The sequence below is a fragment of the Palaemon carinicauda genome, chromosome 1 (genome assembly GCF_036898095.1).
Source record: "Palaemon carinicauda isolate YSFRI2023 chromosome 1, ASM3689809v2, whole genome shotgun sequence".
Lineage (NCBI taxonomy): Eukaryota > Metazoa > Arthropoda > Malacostraca > Decapoda > Palaemonidae > Palaemon > Palaemon carinicauda.
This window is the reverse complement of record NC_090725.1, coordinates 134,928,754-134,956,213: the sequence shown is the minus strand read 5'-3', so window position 1 is coordinate 134,956,213 and position 27,460 is coordinate 134,928,754. Positions and strand designations below refer to the sequence as shown.

The 27,460-nt window shown below is 46.3% G+C and overlaps 1 protein-coding gene across 2 annotated transcripts in view; it reads left to right on the top strand.

Annotated features, from left to right (window-relative positions):
• The first annotated feature begins 616 nt into the window (after window positions 1–616).
• LOC137651836 (ATPase inhibitor mai-2, mitochondrial-like) overlaps window positions 617–27,460 on the top strand; it is a 171,668-nt gene continuing 144,824 nt past the window's right edge. The window contains exon 1 of one of the 2 annotated variants that reach the window (XM_068385064.1): window positions 617–797. In XM_068385064.1, coding sequence (XP_068241165.1) covers window positions 745–797 — 53 coding nt within the window. In that variant the 5' untranslated portion in view covers window positions 617–744. The remainder of the gene's footprint in view (window positions 798–27,460) is intronic. The other variant, XM_068385058.1, reaches the window with a different exon arrangement.

Here is a 27,460-nt window from a genome sequence, read left to right as displayed (position 1 = left end):
AAAGTACAGCTTGTATACTTTTACTTCTATCTTGAATGACCTTTCTAATGTACCGGGTTACATCTTTATTTGGTGTTTCTAAATTCCCTAATTCTATGTTGTTGTTACTAAATTTTCTTAACTTATTACAGATAAACATATGATCGGTAGCATCCTCTGCCTCCCTAAACAACACACAACGCTTATCATTACCATTTCTGATTCGATAATTTTCTTTTAATTCTAGGATATTCAATCTTGTTTTGATAACTATTACTGCCTCATTAGTGGTGAGTTCTATGTAGTCTCTTCTACCATTACTATTCACAATCCTAAGTTTAGTCCTCTCTGCTTTCTTTTCTATTTTTCTTTTAATTTCATTTGCAATTTTACTTATTTCTTTTTTTTAGTTCTTGCATTTTATATTTTCTCACTTCTTCAATTTTGATATATTTATTGCATATTTCTATGATACTTTTTCCCCAACATTCCCCCCCTTATTTTCTTATTTGGTATTCTACTATCCCCTTAACTAGTTTGTCATCTGTCATGATCTTATGAAGTAACATCACCTTTTCATACTCTATTCTGTTACTGATACTATGAGAATCATCGACAAATAGTGACTTGCGACGAAGCCGGTACGTTATGTACCCTATAGCCCCACAGTCGACACCAACTCACGAACCAAGACACACCCCCTCTCCTTAATCTTCCAGAATATAGCTGCGCCGCATATTTCGTAATTTGACTTTGAAACCTAAGATGTCATCGCACAAGCTCTTGTTGACCAAGCACATTCGTACTCCTCTTACGTTGTAAGCTATTATTTTTGCAAGTGTCTTTATTAGAAATTGTTTTGTTGTAGCTGTAAACAAGTAGTTAGCGAATGTTATTCGCAAAGTCAAGTGAAACTTGCTAAATCACTATCGAGTTTTCCGGTTTGGTCTTGTATCTTCCGTCTAAGTAACGACATTGTCCTTGAATGCTCCGGAATTAAATGATAAGTGGTTCAAGTTTGGCATTGGTATTTTCAAATTAAAAGTGTTTATTGTAATATTTCTATTATAAGGGCAGTAAAAATAATGCTTCAGAACCTGGCTGAAACCCAGGCTATAGTAATGTGAAGTTAGATTACAATGTTTTTTCCCTTATCTAAACCGGTAAGCTGACGTTTTAAAGTTTTTCTGTTTTTCCAATGCCCTTCTGCTAAATCTTATGGAGTTTAATTGACATCAGCCTAATTAAATTATATTTATCAAGCCATCCCTGTTGTTAAGTAAAATTATTTCATATTACAATATGGTGTCTGTGTAAAATTAAAGGTTAAATATATGATGCTCGAATTTCTAGCCACCATATATTTTTCCTACTGGCTATCTTGTGTTTTATGCATTTTTGACCATGATTATTGGAGCAAACCACCCGTTCATGAGTTTTTGGACCCCCTTATATAAAGACAATTATGGGGGACCCCAGTGGGAAACTGGGGTGTATTGGGTGGGAAAACACCGTAAACGAGTGATTTACAGCAGTATTAATGGTCAGAAATGCAAAATAAGCCCAAGATAACCTGTTGAAAATATGTATGGTTCATGTAAATGGTTGAAAACAGGCCAAACATGATTATTTAACACTTTTGAGATTTGTTAAAGGGTACAGAACCTAACAAACCCACCTAACCTAACCTAGTAGTTCCCAGGTCACAACCCGTAGGCAGGGGCAAGACCCCTGGACCACCCTTCCCTGGTCACAACTCCTAGTTGGGGGAAGCCCCCCAGACCCCCCCCCCCTTCCCAGGTCATAACCGCTAGCCGGACCCCCCTTTCCTCTCAAGTCTCAAACTAAAAGTAAATCACAAATAAATCCTTACCTTATCATTGACACTCGCTTTTTATTTCTTGGCAATCTTTACAAAAACTTTGCTGTAGAAAATGTGCTGGCCTTCCCTGAAAATTAAGTCAGAATCGGACCTATGAGACAGTATTTCGCCGTTGTTTTTTAATTACACACGAGTAACAATAGCCTTACACTGAACGGAGAGTGTTTCCCTTAAGTTCCCTCTTGGAGACTTCTTTACGAGATGTTGGTTAAGTGGAAACTGAACAGTGCGAAGGTGGGGAAAAAAATGGCTGTTGTAGAACATCCGAGAACTTGTGAAGAAGTACTTATAAGCTGTAAATTGGTTTAGAAAAACCACCTGACAAATACATCATTGTAAATACACAGTAAGTTCCCCAAACCATCTGAAAAAATGCATGGGCAATAACTCCCCTCCAGTCTCCCAGATGTAAATAATGCACTCAAGCGAAAAACATACTTCACATTTTAATAGACCAATACGTCAGTTATTATGCCCCAGCCCCTATTAAACTTATAGAGAAATATACTAAACTAGCCGGCACTCTTCCATTTCTTATAGTGAATTCCAGTTTCGCTAGAAATTAGAGTATCATATATTAACCAATTATAGTCACAGACGGAACAACATTTTGAACAGAAATATATTTTTTCCTGTAGTAAATAATGTTTCTTCTCTGAACTTGACCTTCATTCAACAGCAAATAAACAAAGTCTGTTAATACTGTCAAAGAATGGGGATATTTTTTAGAAATCTAAAGGCTTTAGCTCCGCCACGCTCTCACTTCGCTCGCAAGGAAAGAAAATCATCAAGGTCCTATGTACTGGCAAGCTGTACATACTTAGCTGCACCTGCTAACCCCATCGATTATTATTTCTTAGATAAGTAAGTTTATATTTGCAGTGAAAATAAGCGTCATATTCGAGAGAAACAGACGTTTTTTTCATAGGAAATACGTGTTTGTTCCGTTACTGGAGTACAAACCTACGCTATATATTTAGGGGTGACTTTGGGGTATTACTTTCGGCGTAGCTGAAATGACGAGGCATTAAAATTTAGTGAGGGTTAACTACCCTTACCGCTAGTTAGCGGGGGTAGGTGGGTAGCTTGCTGCCGCTCCCACTCACACACTGGTAATTTAGCTCACTTTGCTTTTTATTCGGATGGTGTACAGTCGTTGGCGTTCCTCATCTCTCGCCATTATTATTGGCCTGCCATTAATTCTTTTCTGCTTTTTCTTTGTGTTAGTGTGTGTGTGTGTGGACTTCTGCGACCATGTGCACCTGCCCTGGACTCGATGGCCGGCTATGCGGAACCTATATGTCGGCAGTGGAGACCGATCGCCACATCTTTTTTCCTGCCTGCAGAGGTCAACAGTGTGATAGTAACAACCAGTGTAGTGAGTGTCGGGAGTGGTCTCCCAGTGGGAGAGGTTTTGATAAAGACGGAAGAAGTCTAAGCGGGATATTTCTCTATCGAACGTTCCTTCGAAGAGGGAAAACCCAAGGCCTCTTCTTCCGTCTCCCGACCTTCCTCCGAAGCTCCTACTCATTCGGCCTCTTCCAAGAGATTGTCGAATAGTAGCGTAGACGGTTTTAATTGCGGCCAACCCTGGTCCTCGAGAGATGGTATTGCTTACCCTAGTGAAGCTGCCCCACCTCTCCCACCGGGTGAAGCCTTGTCTAAGTCTTCTGTTTTACAGGTATGGTCGTCTTTAGGGCTTCCGGGTCCGCCCTCCAAGGACTCCGACTTCGGAGGTAGATCCTCTTGTGCTCGTCGATGTCATGGTGTCAGAGGCGTGTCTTCTGTGGTTTCTGCTGACGCCCCTGCCCCTCCAGACATTCCAGCTGTTGCTGACGACTTAGTTTCCCCAGTTCCTGATCATCCTTTGAGGGGGAAACTTTGTCCTACGTCTGTCTCTCATATGAGTGTTTCTCTCCCTAGGGGAGTTCTCTCATAGAGACTTCTCTTAGGAGGACTGCTGCTACTCATGGTTAGCTTGCTAATCCAACGGCCCCTAGAGGGCAGAGCCCGCCCGCTGCTTCGCCTTAGAGGTAGTCCTTCACCATCGGTGAAAAGGCGCCTCTTCAGTACTTCAGCCTCATCATCGCAGCCATCCCCCTCAGAGGAGTCTCTACTTCAGTCGTTGTAGTGGTTTGCGGACTGTGGCCAGAGGTAGCACCCAAGCTGCCTAGTGTCCGAATGCCGACCACAACTTGACGTTCACTACACAACAAATATACAACGGTGGAATACCCAAAAAACCTAAGTAATAGGTCAAGAGAACGGGGCTCTGGGCACCACCCCTTGATTTATACTGGGCAAGGGGACCCAGCTAGAATCTTGCTTTTTATCATATCTTTCATTGGGCCAGCTGGATTATAAATAAAAGTATAAGAACATTAGGTGAAAGGAAATATTGTTTTTTCTGATAACTGGACAGTGGGGGAAAATGAATTATGATAAATTACTGTATTTATGAGCTAAAAAAAAAAAAACAGTGGCGGAGGAAAAGACACCGTGGGGAGAGGTTCTGAAATGAAATGCTGTATACATAAAACAGGCAAAAAAAATATTTATTTGAAAATTAAACTATTAGGAATACATTAATATATCAATTAAGATAGTCAAAGGCAAAATTAACATCCCTTTTGCATATTGTACCAGCAAGAGAAAAAATACTAAGATACATGCAAGATATATCACCACACAGTTACCAAACGGAACTTCAAAATCCTTACAAAACTATGACTGCAGAACCTGAGGATTTGAAAGACTTAGAAATATTAGGATTCTCAACATAGCCTCTAAAACAAAAAAACATTTCTTCAGAACTAAGCTTAAAGGAGAACCCCGCAATACTATAGTTTTATAACATCGGTAATGACCAGTAATAAACTTGTTTTATAACATCGGTAATGACCAGTAATAAACTTGAACACTTACTATCTAATGAGCCATCTATAAAGAACATGTAACGGTGAAAAATACAGTACTGTACCACAATTTTCCCTAAATCAATACTGTTCTCATCAATCTACCGTCCACCATTGGGATGTAAAGTCACTTAAACAGTCCTAAATTCTGAACAGTACAGCCGCATACTATGTCGTCCAGGTCTCTGCGGGCCCACTATAACAATACTCTAACACAGTCATTCCCCGCCTAACATGAATTCACTCCTTGGGCCTCTGACTAGATATGCCATTTCAATAGCTCCTGTTAACTATTAATGTTTATGACACACTCTCATATAGCGAAATTCTTCCCCGTTACTTCGCACATCAACACTAAATATCTATTAACTTTACTGTGTTGACTGTCGAACACGAGCAATCGCCAATGGCCTTATAATACATTTGTTGTGGTGTTATTCAGTCAAACACTTGATGGGACTTACAGTTCACAGGCAATGTAATATGTATACAGAGCAGCATCACAGACCACTACACACTGGTAACAGGCCATCAACCACATTCATAATTGTTATGTGATACACTGGATTCCAGGGACGTATTTACTCACTCTTTTCTATATACATACAGTAGTGGGCTAGATAATCTTCCCTTACACTCCCTACTGAGTGTAGGGGCTGCTGTCAATACCTGGAAAGGAATAATAACAGATAGGATATTTTCTGGAAAGAGGGCTTGAGGGATACAATGAAAAATACAATATGAATAAAACTATTTTTTTTATACACAAACCATTTAAAGTTTTCTTAGACACAAAACCTTGTATATTGCATCGTCTCCTGGCCCTTGACCTTTGCCCTTTCCTGGACCTTCTCCTGACGACACTGCTGCTAGTCCTCGGACTTTGGTCCTGGACTCGTCTGCAGATCGTTTGCGATCTCCATCGGTGGATGTTTGCCCTCAACACACAGCTTGCATAGGCCGCAGACCTTACATAGCAGGGTTTAGCGAGGTGTAGGAATAATTAGTACAAACATATTCAATGCTAGGACCCCCCAGCTAAAGCCAAGAAGTCAGATTGGCAGGGAGGTTCACCCTCCTAATGGGTAAGTCACCACTAATAAATAGCGTAGGTTTGTATTCCAGTTACATAACAAATAACAAATTCGTAGATAATTTGTATTTTTCCAAATGATACAAACCTTCAGCTATTTATACAAACTTACCCGCTAACCTCATCCCTCTTGAAGTCCTACAAAGCAAAGTGAGCTAAATCACAGGTGTGGGAGCGTTAGCAAGCTACACCCCTTAGCCCCGCTAACTAGCGGGATGGGTAGTTAACATCCCGCTAAAATTTTAATGGCTTGTCCTTTCAATTTCACAGAAAGTAATACTCCTAATAAATAGCTAAAGGTTTGTCTTGCCAGAAGAATACAAATTATCTACAAATTTGTCAATTTACTAACTTCACTCCTCTAAATTACCAGTTTCTCTCACTTTCACACTGTCATATGACATTTCCAACCTTTTTTGATGTTCTCTTTTACCCTGCCTAACTGCTTAGTGAGTAGGCAGGGTGTGGCGGGGGTACCGAGCTGCTCTATATACGTTCTCACAGCAGTGATAGACGTTACTTTTACATTTGGCTTGGTAGAGATCGGACGTGTCCGCTCTCCTCATGACTGTCATTGGACTTTTTTATTTTTGCTTTCTCTTTACAGGTGTGCGTGTTCTTCTTCTGTGATCGCCATCGGCATGTGAACGTGTCCAGGACGAGAGGGTGCCGCGTGCGGGACCTTCATTTCGTTGTTGGAGACCGACCCTCACTCTGTGTCCTACGTGCTGAGGGCATCGTTGCAAGCAGGGTTTGCCCTGTAAAGAGTGTAGGTAGTGGTTTGCCTCCCAACTGGATTAGTTTGGACGGCTTAGGGAGAAGAAGGCTAAACGCGATCGTTCTCCCTGAGGGGCCAGCAGGACGCGTTTTTCTTCTTGCATCCCCAAATCTCTCTCAGAAGCTCCTCGCGCACACTTTCATGAGGGACGAACGAGGTGGAGCGCAGATTGCTCATCTTTTTGGCAACCCCAGGTTACTGGGGGGGCTGTTGCTTCCCCTAGAGGAGCAACTTCTCCTCTAGCAGCTTGCGAGCTTTCCTCCCTTTCAGGTTTGTTACAGGTGTGGTCGTCCTTAGGGATTTCGGGACCTACCTTCGAAGGAAGAGCTGCAGCTGCTTCTTCAGTGTGGTGCCACGAGGGAACCTTCTCCGGAGCCGTCGATATCTCGCGCTTTGGGGCTGGGCGTGGTCCATCTGTCGCCTTCCCCTAGTCCATCTACGCCTGGACGAGATGATCGTTCACGTCCGCCTCTTCGACCTCCTGCTGACGACGAACCCTTTCTCCATCCTGGGACCACGTCATCCCTTAGTCCTCAACCCTGTGTTTCTTTCCACAGGAACCCTCAGGTTGCAGGTGACAATCTTCTTGGGATCAGTGCTCCTTCTACCAGCAGTGTCAAGGGACGAGCATCGCCATCACCTCGCCCTTCTGGAACTTCTTCCCCTGATTGTTGTTCGCGATGATCGGAAGATCGAAATGATCATAGGTCATCACGATCAGTGTTCTTTGCCTAGAAGACGCTCACGCCCTAGAGTTTCGCGATCACGAGACCATAGGTCTCAACACTCTTTGGAGCAAGCAAGCAAGGTCTAGACATAGGTCGAGATGCTCGCATTCTAGATTGTCACGATCTAGATCACGAGGACGGTACTCGCTCCCCCGAGGACGACGTTCACGATCACGATGGCGGAGTTCGCGTTCGCGAGGGTATCGTTCATTAGGTAGATGCTCACGTTCGCGAGATATGCACTCTCGGTGTTCACGCCGTTCTCGAACGAGAGCTAGACGCTCGTGTTCACGAACATCACGATCTCTAACGGCGCTTTCGCGATCAAGGTGTAGACATTCTTTGTCTAGAGGTAGAGGAAGGCTTACGTGCAATCCATCAGCTCGTAGCCCCTCAACCAAATCTACCAAACAACCTTGGACCAAACCTGATGATGAGCTTGACCACTCTTCAGACAGGCGTCCAGCTAAACCGTTAGTGCTCGCCTACGCGACGCTTGGAGACGTGTCCCGCTGTGGTGTGTTCTCCTTCTAGATTAGTCCCTGCTCAGAGACCTCCTCTGCCAACTTTGTCAGACTTAGGTGCTCCTCTGGGGCAGCAGGAAGGCATTAGACCTTCTTCTTCCTCTGTGGCTCCTGTTGCGAGCAATTCTGCTCGCAAAACGTGTGTGTTGACGCGTAAAGTTCGCAATTTTGCGCATGAATCTCACAATTTCACGAGGAAATCTGCAATTTTCAATATTAAACTTACCCGATAATCATGTAGCTGTCAACTCCGTTGCCCGACAGAATTCTATGGAGGGATACGCCAGCTATCACAATACTAGAAGGGGGTGTATTTACCAGCGCCACCTGTGGCCAGGTACTCAAGTACTTCTTGTTGACACCTCCTCAATTATTCCTCTGTCGTGCTTCCGGCAAGACGTTCTGGGATACGCTTATGTTCTTGGAGTATTTTCACGACTTTGGTGAAGTATTTCTCTTTGATTTCGGCTGTCGCTTTACTGGAAACTTCTATATTAGCTTAGTTAGCTTTTGGAATTAATTTGATTAATTATGGTGACGAGAGAGTATGAACTCTCGTTCACCTTTCAATGGCCGACCCTTCCCTTAGACGGAAGTGTTGGTGTCTAAGAGAGTATAGACTCTCTTTCTTAATTTTGCTTAACAAAAGTTATAGATTTATTTATATCTCTCCGCCTCTTATAGGCCTCTTCGATTAACTTCCTTTTATTATAAACTCATTAAAATTAATTTTTATATTTGTTTATATTCGACCTTCCTAATAGTAGGCGGTCTTTTACCGAAGTTAATAAACTTTGAGCCCGTCATTTCGGTTTTACCTGTTAACATATTATGCTATTTCCGCCACAGAGTTTGAAAGATTTTCTTTGACAGTCTCGTACTGTTTTCAAAGTTGAACTAACGTTTTGTTTTGTCTCTGCAGTTGTTGACGTTCAGAACGTTCAACTTGCACTCTATCGTTACGATAGAGAAAGAATGTTCACGGTTTCACGTTGCAGTAAGAGTAACCGTGTCTAGCGTTTTGTTCATTCTTTCTTAACTTAATGGTTTTGATCCTAATTAAGGAACTTTTCAGTTTTTTTCCTTTAACAATAATATGTTTTAACGATATATATGATTGGGCTCTTCTCTCAGGTTCTAAGTCAAGAGAGAGAGAGAGAGAGAGAGATAGAGACGGAGGGAGAAAGAGGATAAACGTTTCATTCAAGCCTGCCAGGCGTACGAGTAACGTCGTTATCGTTTTTTGCTCTTCTCCCTAGTCTCTTTAGGGGAAGAAACTAAACGTTTCTAGAGTGATCTAGTGTTTAGTCTCTTTCCAACCACTGAATTATCTTTCATTAGATTTTTCTGTTACATTGTAATTCTGTTTTCGCAATTACTAACTTTGAGAAAGGATAGAATTGCGTATTTCAGGTACAAACCACTTAAAGTTTCGAGTTCAGTGAAATAAGTGCAAACAGAAATCAAAGTGATAAGTGATTAGTGCGTGAGGGTACTTTTGTGCGCGCCAGTCGTCCTCCCAGTCCGGGACCTCTTGCAAGCTCCCAAGCCCAGGGGAGAAGCAATGTCGAAGGGCATAAGGGTTCAGCAGGCCTTGATCGGCGCACAGAAGTATTCTCGGTGGTTGTGGGCGTGTCTTACCGAGACCGTCACTCCCACCCGCAGACGATTGAGCCCTTTTTTTGCTCGTCTGCAGAAGAGATTAGGGGAGAAAATAAAGGCAGAGTAACGCTGGTCTCAGGTCTCAAGACCTCTTAAACGTTAAGTCCAGACCTATGCCAGACGTACGAAGTTAAAGTTCACAACCCGAATGCAGTCATTGGGTTAGCTCTGACTCTCCTCAGTCATCAGTTGATTACACTCCGCCTAAGAGGAGTAAGGTTCTGCCACAACAGATCTCTGCTGTTAAGGCTTTACCTCAGCAGAACTTAGTGTCTGCCGACCCCAAGTTAACTCTACTGCAGTCCATACAGTCACAACTTTCGGTCTTGATGCGTGAGTGTCGGGCTGAGAGTGTTGCGCCTCCGCCTCCGCCTACACTCCCCCCCCCGCCTATGATCGCTCCGCCTGATCACAGTACCACCTGCCAGGCGTATGATGTTGTGAACTCTACTACAGTCCATGCAAGCACAGCTTTCGGACTTGATGCGTGAGTGTCGGGCTGAGAGTGTTGCTCCTCCGCCTCCGCCTACACTCCCTCCACCTACACTCGCTCCGCCTGATCACAGTACCATCTGCCAGGCGTACGATGTTGTGGACTCTACTACAGTCCATGCAAGCACAGCTTTCGGACTTAATGCGTGAGTGTCGGGCTGAGAGTGTTGCTCCTCCGCCTCCGCCTACACTCCCTCCTCCTACTCTCGCTCCGCCTGATCACAATACCACCTGCCAGCAGTTCCACCTGCCAGGCGTACGATGTTGAGCCACGTGCTGAGTTTGCTGTTCCCTGTGGTGTTCAGCCTCCGCCTTCCTTAAGGCAACCTTTACATTGGGATCAGGAGGATTATACCTCTCTTCCTCCGCCTCCACTTGCTGCTCCACCAGTGATGCAACACTCGGTTGAGGTACAACAACCTCTCCCGTCCATGAGTCAGTCTCCTCAGCTCTCGCTGCAGCGAGCTCAACCCTCCACAAGGCAAGCACCACAACACCTTAGCCTTGCGCCTCAGGAGCCTCAGCTTGCGAGACATTTACCTTGTTCTGCGCAGCCTCTTCCTCATCGCGCTCCGCTCACACCACAGGAACTGGAACTTGCTACTCCGCTTCCGCCAACCGCTCAGCAAGCGCAACCCTTGGGTTCAACCACTCATGCTAGGAGTCAGCCTCCTCCACCCATGGCCTTCCTTCTGCTTGTCTTTTATTCAGCCTTTGCAGACTGAGCCTCAGGTGTTCCCTCATCGGAGTCTTGAAGAGGAAACCACAACTATTGTTGTTCCAGCTCGTTCTGACTCTGCTGTTCAGCATACCTTACCATTTTCATACCATGGTTTAAACCCCATGCAAGCATGCATAAAGCACTCTAGCACTGGTCATGGAATTTCTGAGAAATGTTAAACGCCATGCACACGCTCTGCTTTCCTTACAGCAGGCTCTGCTTACAGCAGGCTCTGCTTACTACTTGCTCAGCATACAGCATGCTCTGCTTTCAGCATGCTCTGCATACAACATGCTCTGCATTCAGCATGCTCTGCATTCAGCATGCTCTGCATACAACATGCTCTACATACAGCATGCTCTGCATACAGCATACTCTACATACATCATGCTCTGCATACCTTACCGCATGCTTCTCAACACATCTTGGGTTGTTGCCAACTCACTAGACTGTCAAGCAGTTTCATAACGTTGCCTTCTAGTCTGCTGCTTTTGCACCAGTGAACCCTCACTCAGAGAACTTAGCTTTTCTAGGATAAGGTCCCTGTAGATGAGAAAGTTCTTTTCTCCCTCCTTCTGATATTCCCTTGAGGACTCTGTCATTTGGAGGGAGCCTTTAGCTGCATAACCTCTTATGGACTTTTATTTAAGCATAACATGCTTACAGGGAAGGTAATGGTTCCACTTCAGCCGCTAATCCCGTCTGTTACCACACCTGCTCCCATAGACCTTGAGCTGTGTTGCATGACATGCAGTCCAAGCTTAGTCCTTGTTAGAGAATTTTTTGTTTACGGAGTCAATGTGTCACGGGGAAGACGTTCAACAACCAACAGAAGGGACTTGTTGTGACGCAGTGAGGCAACCTCAGCAACCCGTTAAGGAGTTGTCTGTACGACCCAGACAGTCTAGACAGATTCGGGTTGTCACTGTTCTTCCTCGCTTGCCCATGATTGACAGTTTACAGACTGTGCAGCAGTATCATGATCTTGTGTCCGGCTCCGTCAGACGACTGGCTTTTAAGAGCTCCCACAAGTCGTCGCTGTCTGGAGATTTTCAAATGGACTATGGATCTGACCAAGGAACTGGGCCTCCTGGTCAATTTTGAGGAGTCTCTGCTCGTTCCATCCCAGACCATTGTCTCCTTGGGTATGGATCTTCAGAGTCGAGCTTTTCGGACTTGTCCGTCGGCCCCAAGGATCTTCCAAGCCCTAGAATGCATCCAGAGCATGCTGAGAAGGAACCGATGCTTAGTCAGGCAGTGGATGAGTCTAACAGGGACACTTTCATCGCTGGCCCTGTTCATCGAGTTAGGGAGACTCCACCTCCGCCCCCTTCAGTATCATCTAGCTGCTCACTGGATAAAGGACATGACGCTAGAGACGGGCTCAGTTCCTGTTTCCGAAGAGATGAGGTCTACTCTAACGTGGTGGAAGAACAGCATTCTTCTCAAGGAAGGTCTACCATTGGCTGTTCAGACCCCCGACCACCGTCTCTTCTCGGACGCATCGGACACGGGCTGGGGTGCGACACTGGACGGACAGGAATGCTCGGGAACATGGAATCAGGAGCAAAGGACACTTCACATCTATTGCAAGGAGTTGTTGGCAGTTCATCTGGCCTTGATAAACTTCAAGTCCCTCCAGCTTAACAAGGTGGTGGAGGTGAACTCCGACTACACCACAGCCTTGGCTTACATCTCCAAGCAGGGAGGGACTCATTCGAGGAAGTTGTTCGAGATCGCAAGGGACCTCCTCATTTGGTCAAAAGATCGAAAGCTCACGCTGGTAACGAGGCTCATTCAGGGCGATATGAATGTCATGGCAGATCGCCTCAGCCGGAAGGGTCAGGTCTTCCCCACAGAGTGGACCCTTCACAAGAATGTTTGCAGCAGACTTTGGGCCCTGTGGGGTCAGCCAACCATAGATCTATTCGCTTCCTCGATGACCAAGAGGCTCCTCTTGTATTGTTCTCCGATTCCAGACCCAGCAGCAGTTCGCGTGGATGCCTTTCTGCTGGATTGGTCCCATCTCGACCTGTATGCATTCCCGCCGTTCAAGATTGTCAACAGGGTACTTCAGAAGTTCGCCTCTCACAAAGGGACACGGCTGACGTTGGTTGCTCCCCTCTGGCCCGCGAGAGAATGGTTCACCGAGGTACTGCAATGGCTGGTCGACGTTCCCAGGACTCTTCCTCCTAGAGTGGACCTTCTGCGTCAACCTCACGTAAAGAAGGTACACCCAAACCTCCACGCTCTTCGTCTGACTGCCTTCAGCCTATCGAAAGACTCTCAAGAGCTAGAGGCTTTTCGAAGGAGGCAGCCAGAGCGATTGCCAGAGCAAGGACGACATCCACTCTCAGAGTCTATCAGTCTTTATGGGAAGTCTTCCGAAGCTGGTGCAAGGCCAATGCAGTTTCCTCAACCAGTACCACTGTAACCCAGATTGCTGACTTCCTGTTACATCTAAGGAACGTAAGATCCCTATCAGCTCCTACGATCAAGGGTTACAGAAGTATGTTGGCAGCGGTTTTCCGCCACAGAGGCTTGGATCTTTCCTCCAACAAAGATCTACAGGACCTCCTTAGGTCTTTTGAGACCTCAAAGGAACGTCGGTTGTCCACTCCAGGCTGGAATCTAGACGTGGTCCTAAGGTTCCTAATGTCATCAGGATTTGAACCGCTCCAATCAGCCTCTTTTAAGGACCTCACATTAAAAACTCTTTTCCTCGTGTGCTTAGCAACAGGTAAAAGAGTAAGTGAGATCCACGCCTTCAGCAGGAACATAGGTTTCACATCTGAAACGGCTACATGTTCCTTGCAGCTCGGTTTTTTGGCTAAAAACGAGCTTCCTTCCCGTCCTTGGCCTAAGTCGTTCGAGATCCCAAGCCTGTCCAACATGGTGGGGAACGAACTGGAGAGAGTACTTTGCCCAGTTAGAGCTCTTAAGTACTATCTAAGAAGGTCAAAACCATTACGAGGACAATCAGAAGCCTTATGGTGTGCTATCAAGAAGCCTTCTCTACCAATGTCTAAGAACTCAGTTTCTTACTACATCAGGCTTCTGATTAGAGAAGCAAATTCTCATCTGAAGGAAGAAGACCTTGCTTTGCTGAAGGTAAGGACACATGAAGTGAGAGCTGTGGCTACTTCAGTGGCCTTCAAACAGAACCGTTCTCTGCAGAGTGTTATGGATGCAACCTATTGGAGAAGCAAGTCAGTGTTCGCATCATGCTATCTCAAAGATGTCCAGTCTCTTTACGAGTACTGCTACACCCTGGGTCCATCCGTAGCAACGAATGCAGTAGTAGGCGAGGGCTCAGCCACTACATTCCCATAATCCCATAACTTTTTAACCTTTCTCTTGAATACTTTTATGGGTTGTACGGTCGGCTAAGAAGCCTTCCACATCCTTGTTGATTTGGCGGGTGGTCAATTCTTTCTTGAGAAGCGCCAAGGTTAAAGGTTGTGATGAGGTCCTTTAGTATGGGTTGCAGCCCTGTATACTTTAGCACCTTTGAGTTGATTCAGCCTCCCAAGAGGAACGCTGCGCTCAGTAAGGAAGACGATCTTATTAAAGGCAGAGTAACGGTTCAAGTCGACTTCCTTACCAGGTACTTATTATTTCATTGTTATTGTGGATAACTGATTATATGAAATACGGGATACTTAGCTATCCTTTAGTCTTGTACACTGGTTTTTCACCCACCCCCCTGGGTGTGAATCAGCTACATGATTATCGGGTAAGTTTAATATTGAAAAATGTTATTTTTATTAATAAAATAAATTTTTGAATATACTTACCCGATAATCATGATTTAATCGACCCTCCCTTCCTCCCCATAGAGAACCAGTGGACCGAGGAATAATTGAGGAGGTGTCAACAAGAAGTACTTGAGTACCTGGCCACAGGTGGCGCTGGTAAATACACCCCCTTCTAGTATTGTGATAGCTGGCGTATCCCTCCATAGAATTCTGTCGGGCAACGGAGTTGACAGCTACATGATTATCGGGTAAGTATATTCAAAAATTTATTTTATTAATAAAAATAACATATTTCGCGAGCAATTCGCGAGTACAGTGAGCCCTCGCTACTTCGCGGTTCGACCATCGCGGATTCACGACCTCGCTGACTTTTTTCATTAAATACGGCATCCGATTTCATCAGCAAACCACTATTTGTTCCAACACAGATACTTACCTCGAACTACTTTCTTAGGAGTTACCTGTAATCTCCTCTCAACCGACCAGAGTTTTGTGTAGTATACCCTACCTCCGTTTTCTATGGAGGACTAACCCAGGAGTAAGGAGAACATGCCCTGAGGGTAGACCTGAGCTAGGTCGGCGTTAGCTTGGGTCCCGCTAGTCAGTAAGTTCTCTGGTCGCGTCGTTATACCATCACGCCGCTCTCATTCTCTTACGACCCTTTGTGTACCGACTCGTGTGTCCCACGTGGTTACCGCGTGGTATCTCTGTGCTTTTCCCTTGTGTTCTCGCGTGTTCACTGCCTTTCCTTGTGTTTCCCAAGTGAATTCCTTGATTATTCCCTTCGTACCTGTGTCTTGTGGTTGTGTGTGATGGAGCAGATCCGCCGTTGTCCTGGGCCTAGAGCCGGAAAGTCGTGTGGAGTGTTCCTTTCCAAGCCCCCCGAAGTGGACCATCATTCCCTTTGCTCTTCCTGTAGAGGCAGAGTGTGCTCGCCGTCGGATACGTGCGATGACTGTGTTAGCTGGAATGAGATCCAGTGGGTGCGTTATGGCACTAAAAAGAAGAAGTCGTCGAAACGTTCGCCCAGGAAGTCTAGCATCTCTTCGCCGTTACCGTCGCCAAGTGGACGGTCCGACGGGGCTTCTGTCTCGCCTTCCCCTACCCAGAGTAGGGGACGAGGTAAGTCCATTGCGGGGAAAGTGCCGAGGGCCCTTCCCCAGGAGTCTTAATGTATATGAAGTGGGGGTTGCTGGGCCTTCTCAGGCTAGTGGGGAGCCTGATAGTGCTGTGTCTGGGGGTTCTGGAGACTCTGCCCTTGTGCTTGGGGGGCACGTCTCCTCCGACGACCCCATGTGGAGTAGTAACGTTGTGCCTGTTTCTTCGCCCGCTTCGTGGGCCTGTGTTTCAGGTACTTCAGCGGCTGGTGACGCCCAGGAGAAGTTGGACTCTACGGTAAGTGAGCCCTTCGGGTGGAGGCTCCCTAAAACACCAGGTAGGTCCCCAATGCGGATGGAAGAGGGCCTGGATGCCTGGTTCCCTAGTGTAGTGCGGCCAACCTCTTTTCCAGCTCCTCTGACGACGGTTCCGGATTCTTACCTACAACCCTCGACCTCTGGAACTCAGCAGGTCGTGAAGACCTCCGTGGCCCCTGCTCCCGCCCATCGATCGGGTTGTACAGTATCGTTGGGCTTTTCAGATGGTGGTTCTTCGATCTCTTCAGAAGGTGAAGCGAGGAGGAGGCGCCGACGATGGAGGGAGCGGTCCAGGAGCAGGCGTTCCCGCTCAAGGTCCCGCTCGAGATTCAGTAGAAAACAGTCCCGGTCTCCACGGAGGAAGTACAGGAAGAGTAGGTCCCCCGATGGAGATTGGGTCTTCGTTCCCCGTAGAAGTGATTTGCAGCGTTCCCCTGACCGATGGTCCAGGGATTGTTCGCCGCGAAGGCCATCTTCCAGCCGCAGATATGACCCTCGCAGGGAGCAATGCGAGAAGGCCTCTTCAGGCAGGCGTAAGTCCGCGAAGCTCCCGGCTCACCCCGCCCAGCGGGGGAAGCCGTGCAACCGTACGGGCAGCCTGGGCGAGTCGGCACAGCTGGCTCGGCCCTTGGACTTAAAGGAACGGTTCCCTCCGTCGGGTCAGCCCACGGGATCCGCGTCCTCGTCCTCCAGAGAGATTACACGGACGGTAGTCCTCGCCGGCACGGCGATGCCCGTCCCGGCCCCCAACCCTGGTGCGGAGGTTCCCGTCGGGGCAGACCGCTACCACCGCAGGGGAGTGCCTGTTGATCCAGAGCCGAAGCGCCCGGTAGGAGTGCCCGGTGACCCGGCTCCTCGGGATCAGGCGGAAGGTACTGCTGACAGCAGAGAAGGTTCCCCGACCGAGGACTCGTCGTATCGGAAAGTAATAGGCCTGATACGAAGGCACCATCGGATTGAGGAACCTGTTCCAACTGATGAGGACTTCTGGAGGTCCAGCCTGAGTCGGTTGATGGAGGCACCCGTCCAGCAGAAATCCTCCCTGGCCCTGCCTGTGGCCAGGGATCTAGTCCTGGGACGGGCTCACGTTGATAAAATTGTGGCAGGTAATGCCGAAGCTCCCAAAAACACAGAGCTCCTCGAAGTTGCTACAGGGACTCAGGTCCCAGAGTAGGTTCTATGTGCCAGAAGGACAGCGGCCGGGAGCCTGCAAAGTGGAGCCTTCCCTCGAAGTTCTGGGACAGGGTGCCCCGGAAGACAGAGCCTCCTCGGCCCCGATTTGCTTTTCGCAGTCGGAAGCAGCGATGATGGAGGAGATGTCAAAGGACTTGGTGCACGTCTCCTCTTGGTTGGACTGGTGGGCCTCCACACTGGTAGGGGTCTAAGCCACCTATGACTTGACAGACCCGGAGCAACAGAACCTACTGAAGGAGCTTATCATCTCCGGGGGCAAGACTCTGAAGTTCCTTACATATCAGTCCCTTGCCCTTTCAGCGAACTGGGTTCTGCGCAAGAGGGATACTATCCTGGCAAAGCTTTCCCGGAAGATCCCGGTCAGGGAGGCGAGGGCTATGAGGAGCCTTCCTGTGTGGGGTGACTCCTTGTTCCCCTTAAAACAGCTGGAGGAGATAATGGAGAAGGTAGCTAAACGGAAGGAAGTGGCCGCTCCCAGACCTCAACCGGTAAGGAGGCCCCCCTACAAGAGGTCAGCATCAGACGGGCCCTCTACTTCCCAGGCCCCTCCTAGCCTGACGAGGAGAGACGCCCCTTCTTCCTCGTGGACTTCAGCACCACAGCCCCCCCGTAGAGGGGCTCCAGCAGCGTTTGCCTCTTTTAGAACAGCTTATTTGGCTTCCAGGAGAGGCCGTTCAGGCCGCTCCTCCAGGAGGAGGTAGAGTGGGAGGCCCCCTACTCCTGCCCAAGCCTCAGGTTGGGGGATGCCTCAGACGACATTGGCAAGCATGGAGGGCTCACGGAGCGGAACCCTGGACAGTATCCGTACTGAAGGAAGGGTACAGGCTCCCGTTCTTAACGGAACCTCCACCTTTGATTCCGGCCAGCCTGACGGAGTGGCTGGCACCCAAGGACCCGTTGAAGAGGGCGGCCCTTCAAGAAGAGGTGTCCACTATGTTGGAGAAGGGTGCCATGGAAGAGGTCCTACATCCGGGACCGGGTTTCTACAGCCGACTATTCCTGGTAGAAAAGGCGACGGGGGGATGGAGACCGGTGATAGACCTGTCAGCTCTCAACAAGTTTGTTTGCAAGACGGTTTTCAAAATGGACACTACGAAGTCGGTCTTGCAGTCCTTGAGGGAGAAAGACTACATGATGACCATAGACCTCAAGGACGCATACTTTCAAATCCCAGTCCACCCCTCAAGCCGAAAGTTTTTCCGAGTGAAATGGGGTGCCCAGATCCTGCAATTCAAGACCCTCTGCTTCGGGTTGTCAACAGCTCCCCAGGTATTCACGAAAGTCTTCACGACAGTCTCGGTGTGGGCTCACGAGCGGGGTATTCGCCTCATCCGGTACCTGGACGACTGGTTGCTCCTTTCCTCCTCAGAGGACAATTTGAGGGAGCAAGGTGTAAAGCTTCTTCAATTTTGCAAGGATCTGGGTATCATGATCAACCCAGAAAAATCGAATCTGTCTCCCTCCACCAGGATGACCTACTTGGGGATGACACTAGATTCCTGACTAGTGAAGGCCTTTCCGTCAGAGGAACGGGTAAGCAATCTAATAAAGATCCTTCTGCCTTTCCTTTCGGGGCAACCCAGGAGAGCCAAGGACTGGCAAAGGCTAATAGGTCATCTGGTGTCATTGGAAAAATTGGTTCCCCAGGGGAGGCTCAGGCTCAGGGGCATCCAATGGAACCTGAAGGGTTGCTGGAACCAACTGGACTCGCCCCAAAAATTAATCCCAGTTCTGCCAAACACAGTACCCTCCCTGGAGTGGTGGCAGTGCCGGTCGAATACGCTCAAGGGGATGCCCTTTGCGACCGAGCCTCCCGAGATGCACCTATTCACAGACGCCTCCGAGGGATGGGGAGCACATCTCCTCAACGAGACGGTGAGAGGAACCTGGACGGACGCGGAGAAAGGCCTACACATCAATGTCCTAGAGTTGAAGGCAGTCCAAAAAGCTTGTCTGCAGTTCATCGAACTTCTAAGGGGAAACACTGTGGCGTTGATGTGCAACAACGCCACAGTAGTCGCGTACATAAAGAAGCAAGGAGGCCTCAAGTCAAGGGAGTTGTGCGATCTCGCCCTAGAAATCCTGGATTGGGCGGAGTCGAACCAGATAGTGTTATTGGCAAGGTTCATCCCTGGGAAGAAGAACGTCCTAGCCGACGGTCTCAGCAGGATGGGTCAGATAGTGGGAACAGAGTGGTCCCTCCTCCCAGAAGTAGCCAGGCTCATCATTCAAAGATGGGGTTCCCCAGTGATGGACCTCTTTGCAACCAGACTGAACGCACAACTCCCCGTGTTTTGTTTTCCTGTCCCAGACCCAAAGGCAGCCTTGGAGGATGCCTTCCAGCACAAATGGGACAACCTAGACGTGTACGCTTTTCCCCCCTTCACGTTGATCAGGCAAGTGCTCAACAGAGTAAGGGCTGCCAGAAACGTAAGGATGACTTTGGTAGCGCCCTGGTGGCCGGAGAGAGAGTGGTTCGCGGATCTAAAAGACCTGGCATTCATTCCTCCATGGCCACTCCCCGACAGGCCAGATCTTCTACAACAGCCACACTTTCTCAGGTTCCACAACAACCCACAGTCTCTACGCCTGGAGACTATCGAGCGACTCCTGAGGAAGGAAGAATATTTGTCAGGAACTGCAGAAAAGATGTCGCGTTATCTGAGAAGGTCGTCGGCAGCGGTCTACCAAGCGAAATGGGCCTCTTTTACGAAGTGGTGTGCTTCAAAGAATATCAAGCCCCTCAAAGCCTCAGTCCCAGATATCGCAGACTTTCTAGTACATCTCAGAGACAAGGTGGGGATGTCAATACCAGCTATAAGAGGAGTACGTGCAGCCTTGGGTCAAGTCTTCCTTCTGAAGGGCATCGACCTGGGCTCCTCTAGATACATCTCTATGCTTATCAGGAGCTTTGAACAAACCTGCCCTCCTCAAACTATTAGGGTGCCTCAGTGGGACTTGGCTAGAGTTCTGAAGATGTTAAGTAGCCCCCCGTTTGAACCGATGAAAGATATTGTAGACAGGGATCTCACTCTCAAGACAGTCTTTTTGTTGGCCTTGGCCTCTGCGAAAAGAGTAGGAGAGATCCATGGGCTGTCTTACGACGTCTCTCATTCGAAGGGGTGGAGAGAAATCTCCCTCAAGTTCGTCCCTTCTTTCGTGGCAAAAACCCAGAATCCAGCAGTCTGGGATCCTAAGTTCGAGGGGTTCTCACTGCCAGCCATTCCTAAGACTGGGAATCCAGAGGATTTGAGGTTGTGCCCCGTCCGTGCCGTTAGGAAGTACCTTGAGAGGACTGCACATCTCCGGCCGAGTATCAAGAGTCTTTTCGTCTCCACAGGTGTTACGAAGAAGCAGGTATCGAAGAATACCATCTCCTTTTGGTTGAGACAAGTTATTGCCAGGGCCTATATAAGGAGGAGGGACTGGCCCTGCCAGGTACTCCTAGGCCCCATGACATTAGAGGCCTAAGCACTTCTTTAGCCTTTGAGAAGAACATGGCAGTGGGCCAGATCCTTCGGGCGGGCACCTGGTCGAACCAGTCGACCTTTACTGCCCATTATCTCAAGGATTACTCAAGGAGGTCTTTAGACGGGTTTTCCATTGGGACAGTCATCTCCGCGCTCCAAGCGATTTAACGGTGAAGCCCCAGGTGCAATCGTGGATAGCAAAACCAGGAGAGACAGGTTCATTCCTTTTCACCCTAATCCCCGTTTTCCTATCCCTACCGGAGATAACCACACATATGTAACCAATGAAGAACACGTCTCTGCAACTTTGTCACTGGACTCAGCATCAGAAAATTTTTTAAAGGGTGAGTACTTAGACACTAACGTGAGCTCTTTGTGTAGTTTGCCCTACCGTTCCTTTTCCAGTTTTTATTTTATAGAGCCTAGTTCATATCTAGGTTACTTGTCGTCCGCTTAGCTGGGTCTGAAGGTCAGGAAGACACTCCCACCTCCTAAAGTGTAAGTCTCCTAAGAAAGTAGTTCGAGGTAAGTATCTGTGTTGGAACAAATCAAAAATTTTAAGTAATTTTTATTTTTCCTAACATACTTACCGAGAACTACTTTCGGGTAATGGCCCTCCCTACCTTCCCCGAGTGCCTTTCTGCCCTTGCAGGGACTTTTTGCACCATCCGAGGAACTTACTGACTAGCGAGACCCAAGCTAACGCCGACCTAGCTCAGGTCTACCCTCAGGGCACGTTCTCCTTACTCCGGGGTTAGTCCTCCATAGAAAACGGAGGTAGGGTATACTACACAAAACTCTGGTCGGTTGAGAGGAGATTACAGGTAACTCCTAAGAAAGTAGTTCTCGGTAAGTATGTTAGGAAAAATAAAAATTACTTAAAATTTTTGATTTTTTGGGGAAACATCATTTTATTCTAGAAAATTGCTACTCTTTAAATAGTTAATTGCACATTAAGAAAGCGTGTACAGTACTTTTGTTATTAAATTTCGGGTCTGTTTTAAAAATAGAGTATTGTTGACTTCTTTTTGTTTTACTTTTGGCTGTGATCAGATCAGCTGACGTCTAACTGCCGGTCTCAAGAATATGCGCGTACGAAGTATTGTTTATATCATTTTTTAACTTATTCAAACCATCTATACAGTTGATATTTCATAAGCACCAATGTGTTGTAACCTATCATATTTTTTTGTTTATTACATTTAAAACAACTCTCTCTCTCTCTCTCTCTCTCTCTCTCTCTCTCTCTCTCTCTCTCTCCTCTCTCTCTCTCTCTCTCTCTCTCTCTCATAAGAAATAAAACCTTAGTTCACATATGTCAGGATGCCAGAGAACTCCAATCAATCAATCTCTCTCTCTCTCTCTCTCTCTCTCTCTCTCTCTCTCTCTCTCTCTCTCTCTCTCTCTCTCTCTCTCTCTCTCTCTCGCGTGTTATACAATAATTACAAATAGATGAAGAAACCAAAATCGGTTTTCTTAAAGTGTCAATTAAATACAAAACGAAAAAATTATACCATGTATACATCCATTTCAATCATAACTTAAAATATGGTATCCGATTTTGTCAGCAAACTACTATTTTTTTAGGAAACACCATTTTATTCCAGAAAACTTTTACTCTTTAAGTAGTCAATTGCGCTATAATAAAACATGTACTTATGTTTTTAAATTTCGGGTGTGTTTTAAAAATAAAGTATTTTTGACTTCTTTTTGTTTTACTTTAAGTTTAGTACATTTAAAACCATTCTCTCTCTCTCTCTCTCTCTCTCTCTCTCTCTCTCTCTCTCTCTCTCTCTCTCTCTCTCTCTCTCTCTCTCTCTCTCTCTCTCTCTCTCTCTCTCTCTCTCTCTCTCACATCGAACGTAATAGCAGTAACTGAATTTTTCGATGACTTTAAAAATGGCCAAGTACTTTCTTCTTCTTTTACCTTTTTTGCATATGGTGAGGTGGGTACAAGTTGACTTATAACTGAAGTTAGGAAAAGTATTTTGGATATGGAAAGAACAATTATCTTTCGTTACAGTTTAAAGTTATCGTAAATTATCATTCTGTCATTAGCGGCACTTTGCTATTGTGGATTTAAACGCATAAGGAAAAAAAAAGGTTTCCAGCTTTGCTACGAATTTAGGAATTTATATGGATACGATAAGTAAAATATTTGTAATAACATAATGTTTACTAAATGTTTGTTATATCATTAGTTATCACTTTGAGCATGTGTGTTTAATGCGTTCGTTTGTTTATTATGATCGAAGATGGAGCGTAAACAAATGGAAGGTTTCCGTTTCAGGCGGCGTCATAAAGAAAAACATTATATAAATGTCATTCATTTAATTTATTTGGAAGTTCTAAGAAAAATTAAGTAGAACATTGGTAATAACAAAGTCAACATATAATCAATACTTGGTAAGATTGCTGTCGATGCAAAAACTAACCTATACACAGATGTGTAAATGCGTCTGTTTCATCGTTATGATCAGAGATAAACGTAAACAAAACATTGGTTGTCATTTTTTATCGTGCTTTATGGCGTGTTTAGGAAACGCATGATATAAAATCGCCTTTAATATTTGTGCCTGTTTTAGTTTAGGGTACTGTAGTACATGTATTAAGTGTTCTGTACATTAAAGGGTAGTTTGTTAACAGTACTACGTAAAGGGAAGGTTTTCAAAGTCTGAATATACATGTTAAATAAATACGTAAATATGGTGTCCCTACTTCGCGGATTTTCAGCTATCGCGGCCGGGTTTGGAACCTATCTACCGCGATAAACGAGGGTTCACTGTAGATGTGTCGGGATCACAAGTAAGTGTGGATCCAACACCTTACTTTTGCCATTTTGCGTCTTCTTCCTCCTTTGGAAGACCATCACTCTTTGCAGAAGGGTTCAAGGAGCCTTCTAATAGGTTCGCAAATGTGCCTATTAGTCCAGACCTTCCTCCACTTCAGAAGGAATTTGTTCTTCTACCTCAGAGGTTATCTCCTCCGTTGGCTGGCAATCCCTCTAGGATTTCAGATAAGACACACCATTCTAGGGACCTCCAGGGTGTATCTAGGGATTCAGAGCTTCCTCCTTGGGCATCGACCTTCATGTCCAGTATCCTGAAAGCTCTGAAGTTCGCACCACCACTGCCACAACCTCTATCGTTCCTGTCAGGGCTAACCCTAGAATACCTCTGGAACCCTTGTCGAGATCGTCAGTTGGGAGTCAGGACCCTAGAAAGAGATCTACGGAAGATAAAGCTCGCAAATTACCTCCACTCCAATTGCGTGCTTAAGGCCAATCCCCTGCTGACTCTTATATGGCGAACTTGCCTATCACGCCAGTGAAGGTAAAGGAAGTTATTACGAGGAAGCATAGTAGAGAGATGAGAGGCGTAACTCCACCTCACGCCGACATCATCCACCCTAGGACTGAGTAGGGACATAGGCTCGCCCAGGGAGATCGCGATCCATCCCTTCAACCCTCAAGACTTTGAGGTAGTTTCTCTGGATTAACGTCCGGTTTCTGTTCCTCTTTCAGAGGAGGAGCCTCCAGCTCCTACTGCCAAGGATTGTCTAAGTCCTGGAAGGCTTTGCAGGTTCCCCCTCCAAAGACTGGAAGATCGCCCTGTGCAAATGGAATTGAAGAAGAGGAAACGGAAGAACGTTACAAGGGAGGCTAGGGAGGCTGAGGCCCAGATGCGGTCCTCAGTGGCGGGCTCCACGGTTTCAGTTGACGACCCTAACCTACTCCAGACTCTGGACGTGATCCTGGAGGTGAACGACCCTTAGACTCGGAGGATGAGAATCTTCCGTAGGCGGCTAGTCAGAACAGGAGAGAAAGAAATCGGAACATACCTTTTGGCAGTTCCTTGCCTGTATGGGGGCCATTAACAGGCTGTCACCCCTGGTTCCACCATCCAGTAAGGAAACGATATGGTTCTCGATGAATTACTCGGACCCAGAAGCCTTCCAGGTCCAGTGCAGCTTTGCCATAGTCCAAAGGTCTAACAGCTGCCAAGAGGAATGGTATCTCAAGCTGGAACTTCTAGTTCCTTGAAGGTAGGTTCCTCCTCTCAGTCTCTGCCACTTCCTTTTGTGTTACAAAGGAAGTACTACAAGATTGAAAGGGAACCACATTCCACCATGACCCTTGACCCTTCGGTAGAGTCTGTAACAAAGGGAGTTCCCACTCCAAAACTCTCCTCTCTGAAGGCCTCACAGTCGGCATTTGAGCTCCTAAACATAGAGGTGCGAAATATGCCATGCAGGCTGCTTCGTGGCTGGATCTATGGTTGGGAACCCTAGGTTTCATGGTTCGTTCCCATGATCTGTCGAATGAGTCGGCTAGGAAGACGGAGTCCTTCCTGTTGTCAGGTTCCCGAACTCTTGAGTTTGTCGCATCACGTTGTTAACCTGTGGGTGAACGCCATATTCAAGAGAAGGAATACCATCATAGGGAGGTTCCATAAGCAGGTGCAGAAAGTGGAGGTCTCTCGGTTGAGGAATTCCACTCAAGAGCTGCTGAGCGATGGGGGAAATCATCGAATGATTTTCTCCATAGGGCCATGACATCAAGGTCCTATGGTAGACTTTCCCAGTCTTCTCGGCTTCAGCAAGCACCTTCCTCTAATCAGTCAACTTCTAGGTCCTCGCAACCTTCTAAGGTGTTTAAGCAGCCTTTTCAGTCCAAGGCACAAAAAATGTCTAAGTCCTTCAGAGGAAAGAAGTGAGGTAGGGGAGGCGGCCGAGGTGGCCCCTCCCCGTAGGAATGGCATCCCTCATTACCTATTACCTGTGGGAGGATGCCTACAGCACTGCTGGCAGAGGTGGCAGTTTCACGGGGCAGATCCCTGACGGTCAATGTAATCACCTTAGATTATCGCGTCCCGTTCATTCAGTCTCTCCTTCCTCTGACTCGGGATCCAGTGCATCTAGGCTTCTATGCGAAGGGATCCGCAAAGGAGCTGGCCCTCAGGGCCGAAGTCCAGACCATGCTGCATAAGGGTCCTCTCCAAGAGGTAGTGGACAGGTCTCCAGGATTTTTCTGGTGAGAAAGGCGACTGGAGGTTAGGGACCAGTCATCGATCTCTCCCTTCTGAACAAGTTTGTCCAACAGATTCAGTTTAGAATGGAGAAAACGCAGACACAGTCATCCAAGCAGTACGTTCAAGGGACTTCATGTATACACTAGATCTTAAAAACAATTACTTCCAGATCCCAATACATCTGTCTTCAAGGAAGTATCTAAGGTTCATTCACGAAGAAAAGACATACCAGGTCAAGGTTCTATGCTTCGGTCTCGCGACAGCCCCTCAGGTTTTTACCAATGTTCACCCTAGTGTCATCTTTGGCTCACAGGAACGGCATCCGTCTTCTCAGATATCTGGACGACTGGCTGATCCTAGCAGACTCTGGGACGACCCTTTTTCGTCACTTAGATTTGCTTCTCAAATTTTGTCAGGATCTGGGGGTCCTGATAAATCATGTGAAGTCATCACTGTAACCTTCACAGAAACTGTTATACCTCAAAATGATCATAGACACCATCCTTGAGAAAGTCTTCCCATTAGACAAAAGAGTACACAGGCTGAAGGAAGTGGCTGCTCCCTTCCTCAGGAAAGAAGTTCTGGCCTCTTGTTGTAGTAGTTTGTGGACTGTGGCCAGAGGTAGCACCCAAACTGCCTAGTGTCAGAATGCCGACCACACCAACGTTCACTACACAAAAAGGTAAAACGGTGGAATACCCTAAAATCTAGGTAACAGGGGACCACCCCTTGATTTTATGCTTGGCAGGGGGACCCATTAAGGACTGTAATTGCTTAATATTATTCAGAGATAAGCTGGTTTCAGGTTATTTAAGTACTAAACGAAAAAAATGGGAAAAACAATGATACTAAGGTAAAAAAAAAAAGACAAAATTAGTAGCTGAGAAGGGGACATTTACTTGGGGAAGGAAACCCTTTCAGTTTATAAGATAAAGGAAAAATTAGTTTATTTCATTCCTGAAAGAAAAAAATCACATTAAAAGAGACTTATTAGAAACAGATTTGATAAGAGAAAAAGACAAATAATTAGGTCGACAATAAAAATTTTTCTCAAATTTTAATAAGCAAAGAAAAACTAGTATCCCTTTACACTCCAGCCTCAATAATAAGATAAAAAAAATGATTTGAATAACAAATAAAACAAGAACTATTCACATGCTGGGTACGCATATGGGTTCCATGTACAAGTATAAACGGAGGTACACCTAACCGTGTATCTATTTGGGCTAAATTTGAATGTGATTTGAATGAGCTTGTGTAAAGATCAAAGGGATTTTAAAACAAGGCTGCGCATTAAACCTGAATTTACATTCTCACCTCTACATGAAAGACAACAAAAAAGGCTTACAGTCCTCTGTGATACACAGTATGTCAGGGTTATCCTACACCCATGAAAATGGATAAGAGTTGAGACCACTTATAATAGTGTTGTTTGAGGCCCCTCCTCTTGATTGCAAAGTCACACACAAAAAATAAGATTCAGTATATCATATACAAGTCCTTTTTCAGGATAAAGCACTATCTGGTTTGTGATGCAAATTTTCTAGTTTCATTTGCTCTTAATCTTTCTCATACTGTATATTCATTAATGGAAGCTTACATTGTTATATTAGCAGTATACACGTAATGTTTTTTCTCTCAAGTTCAGTTACATCACAATGCAGTAACATATGTAGAACATCACTTATTCTTGGCAGTACCTCTACTGTGTGACTGCAATTCTAGTTAGCCTCTTCAAGCAAACCTGCTTTTAACAGTCTTCACCAGGCTGACCAGCAATGTAAACAGGTGCAGGATTATGCAATATTATTCCTATTCT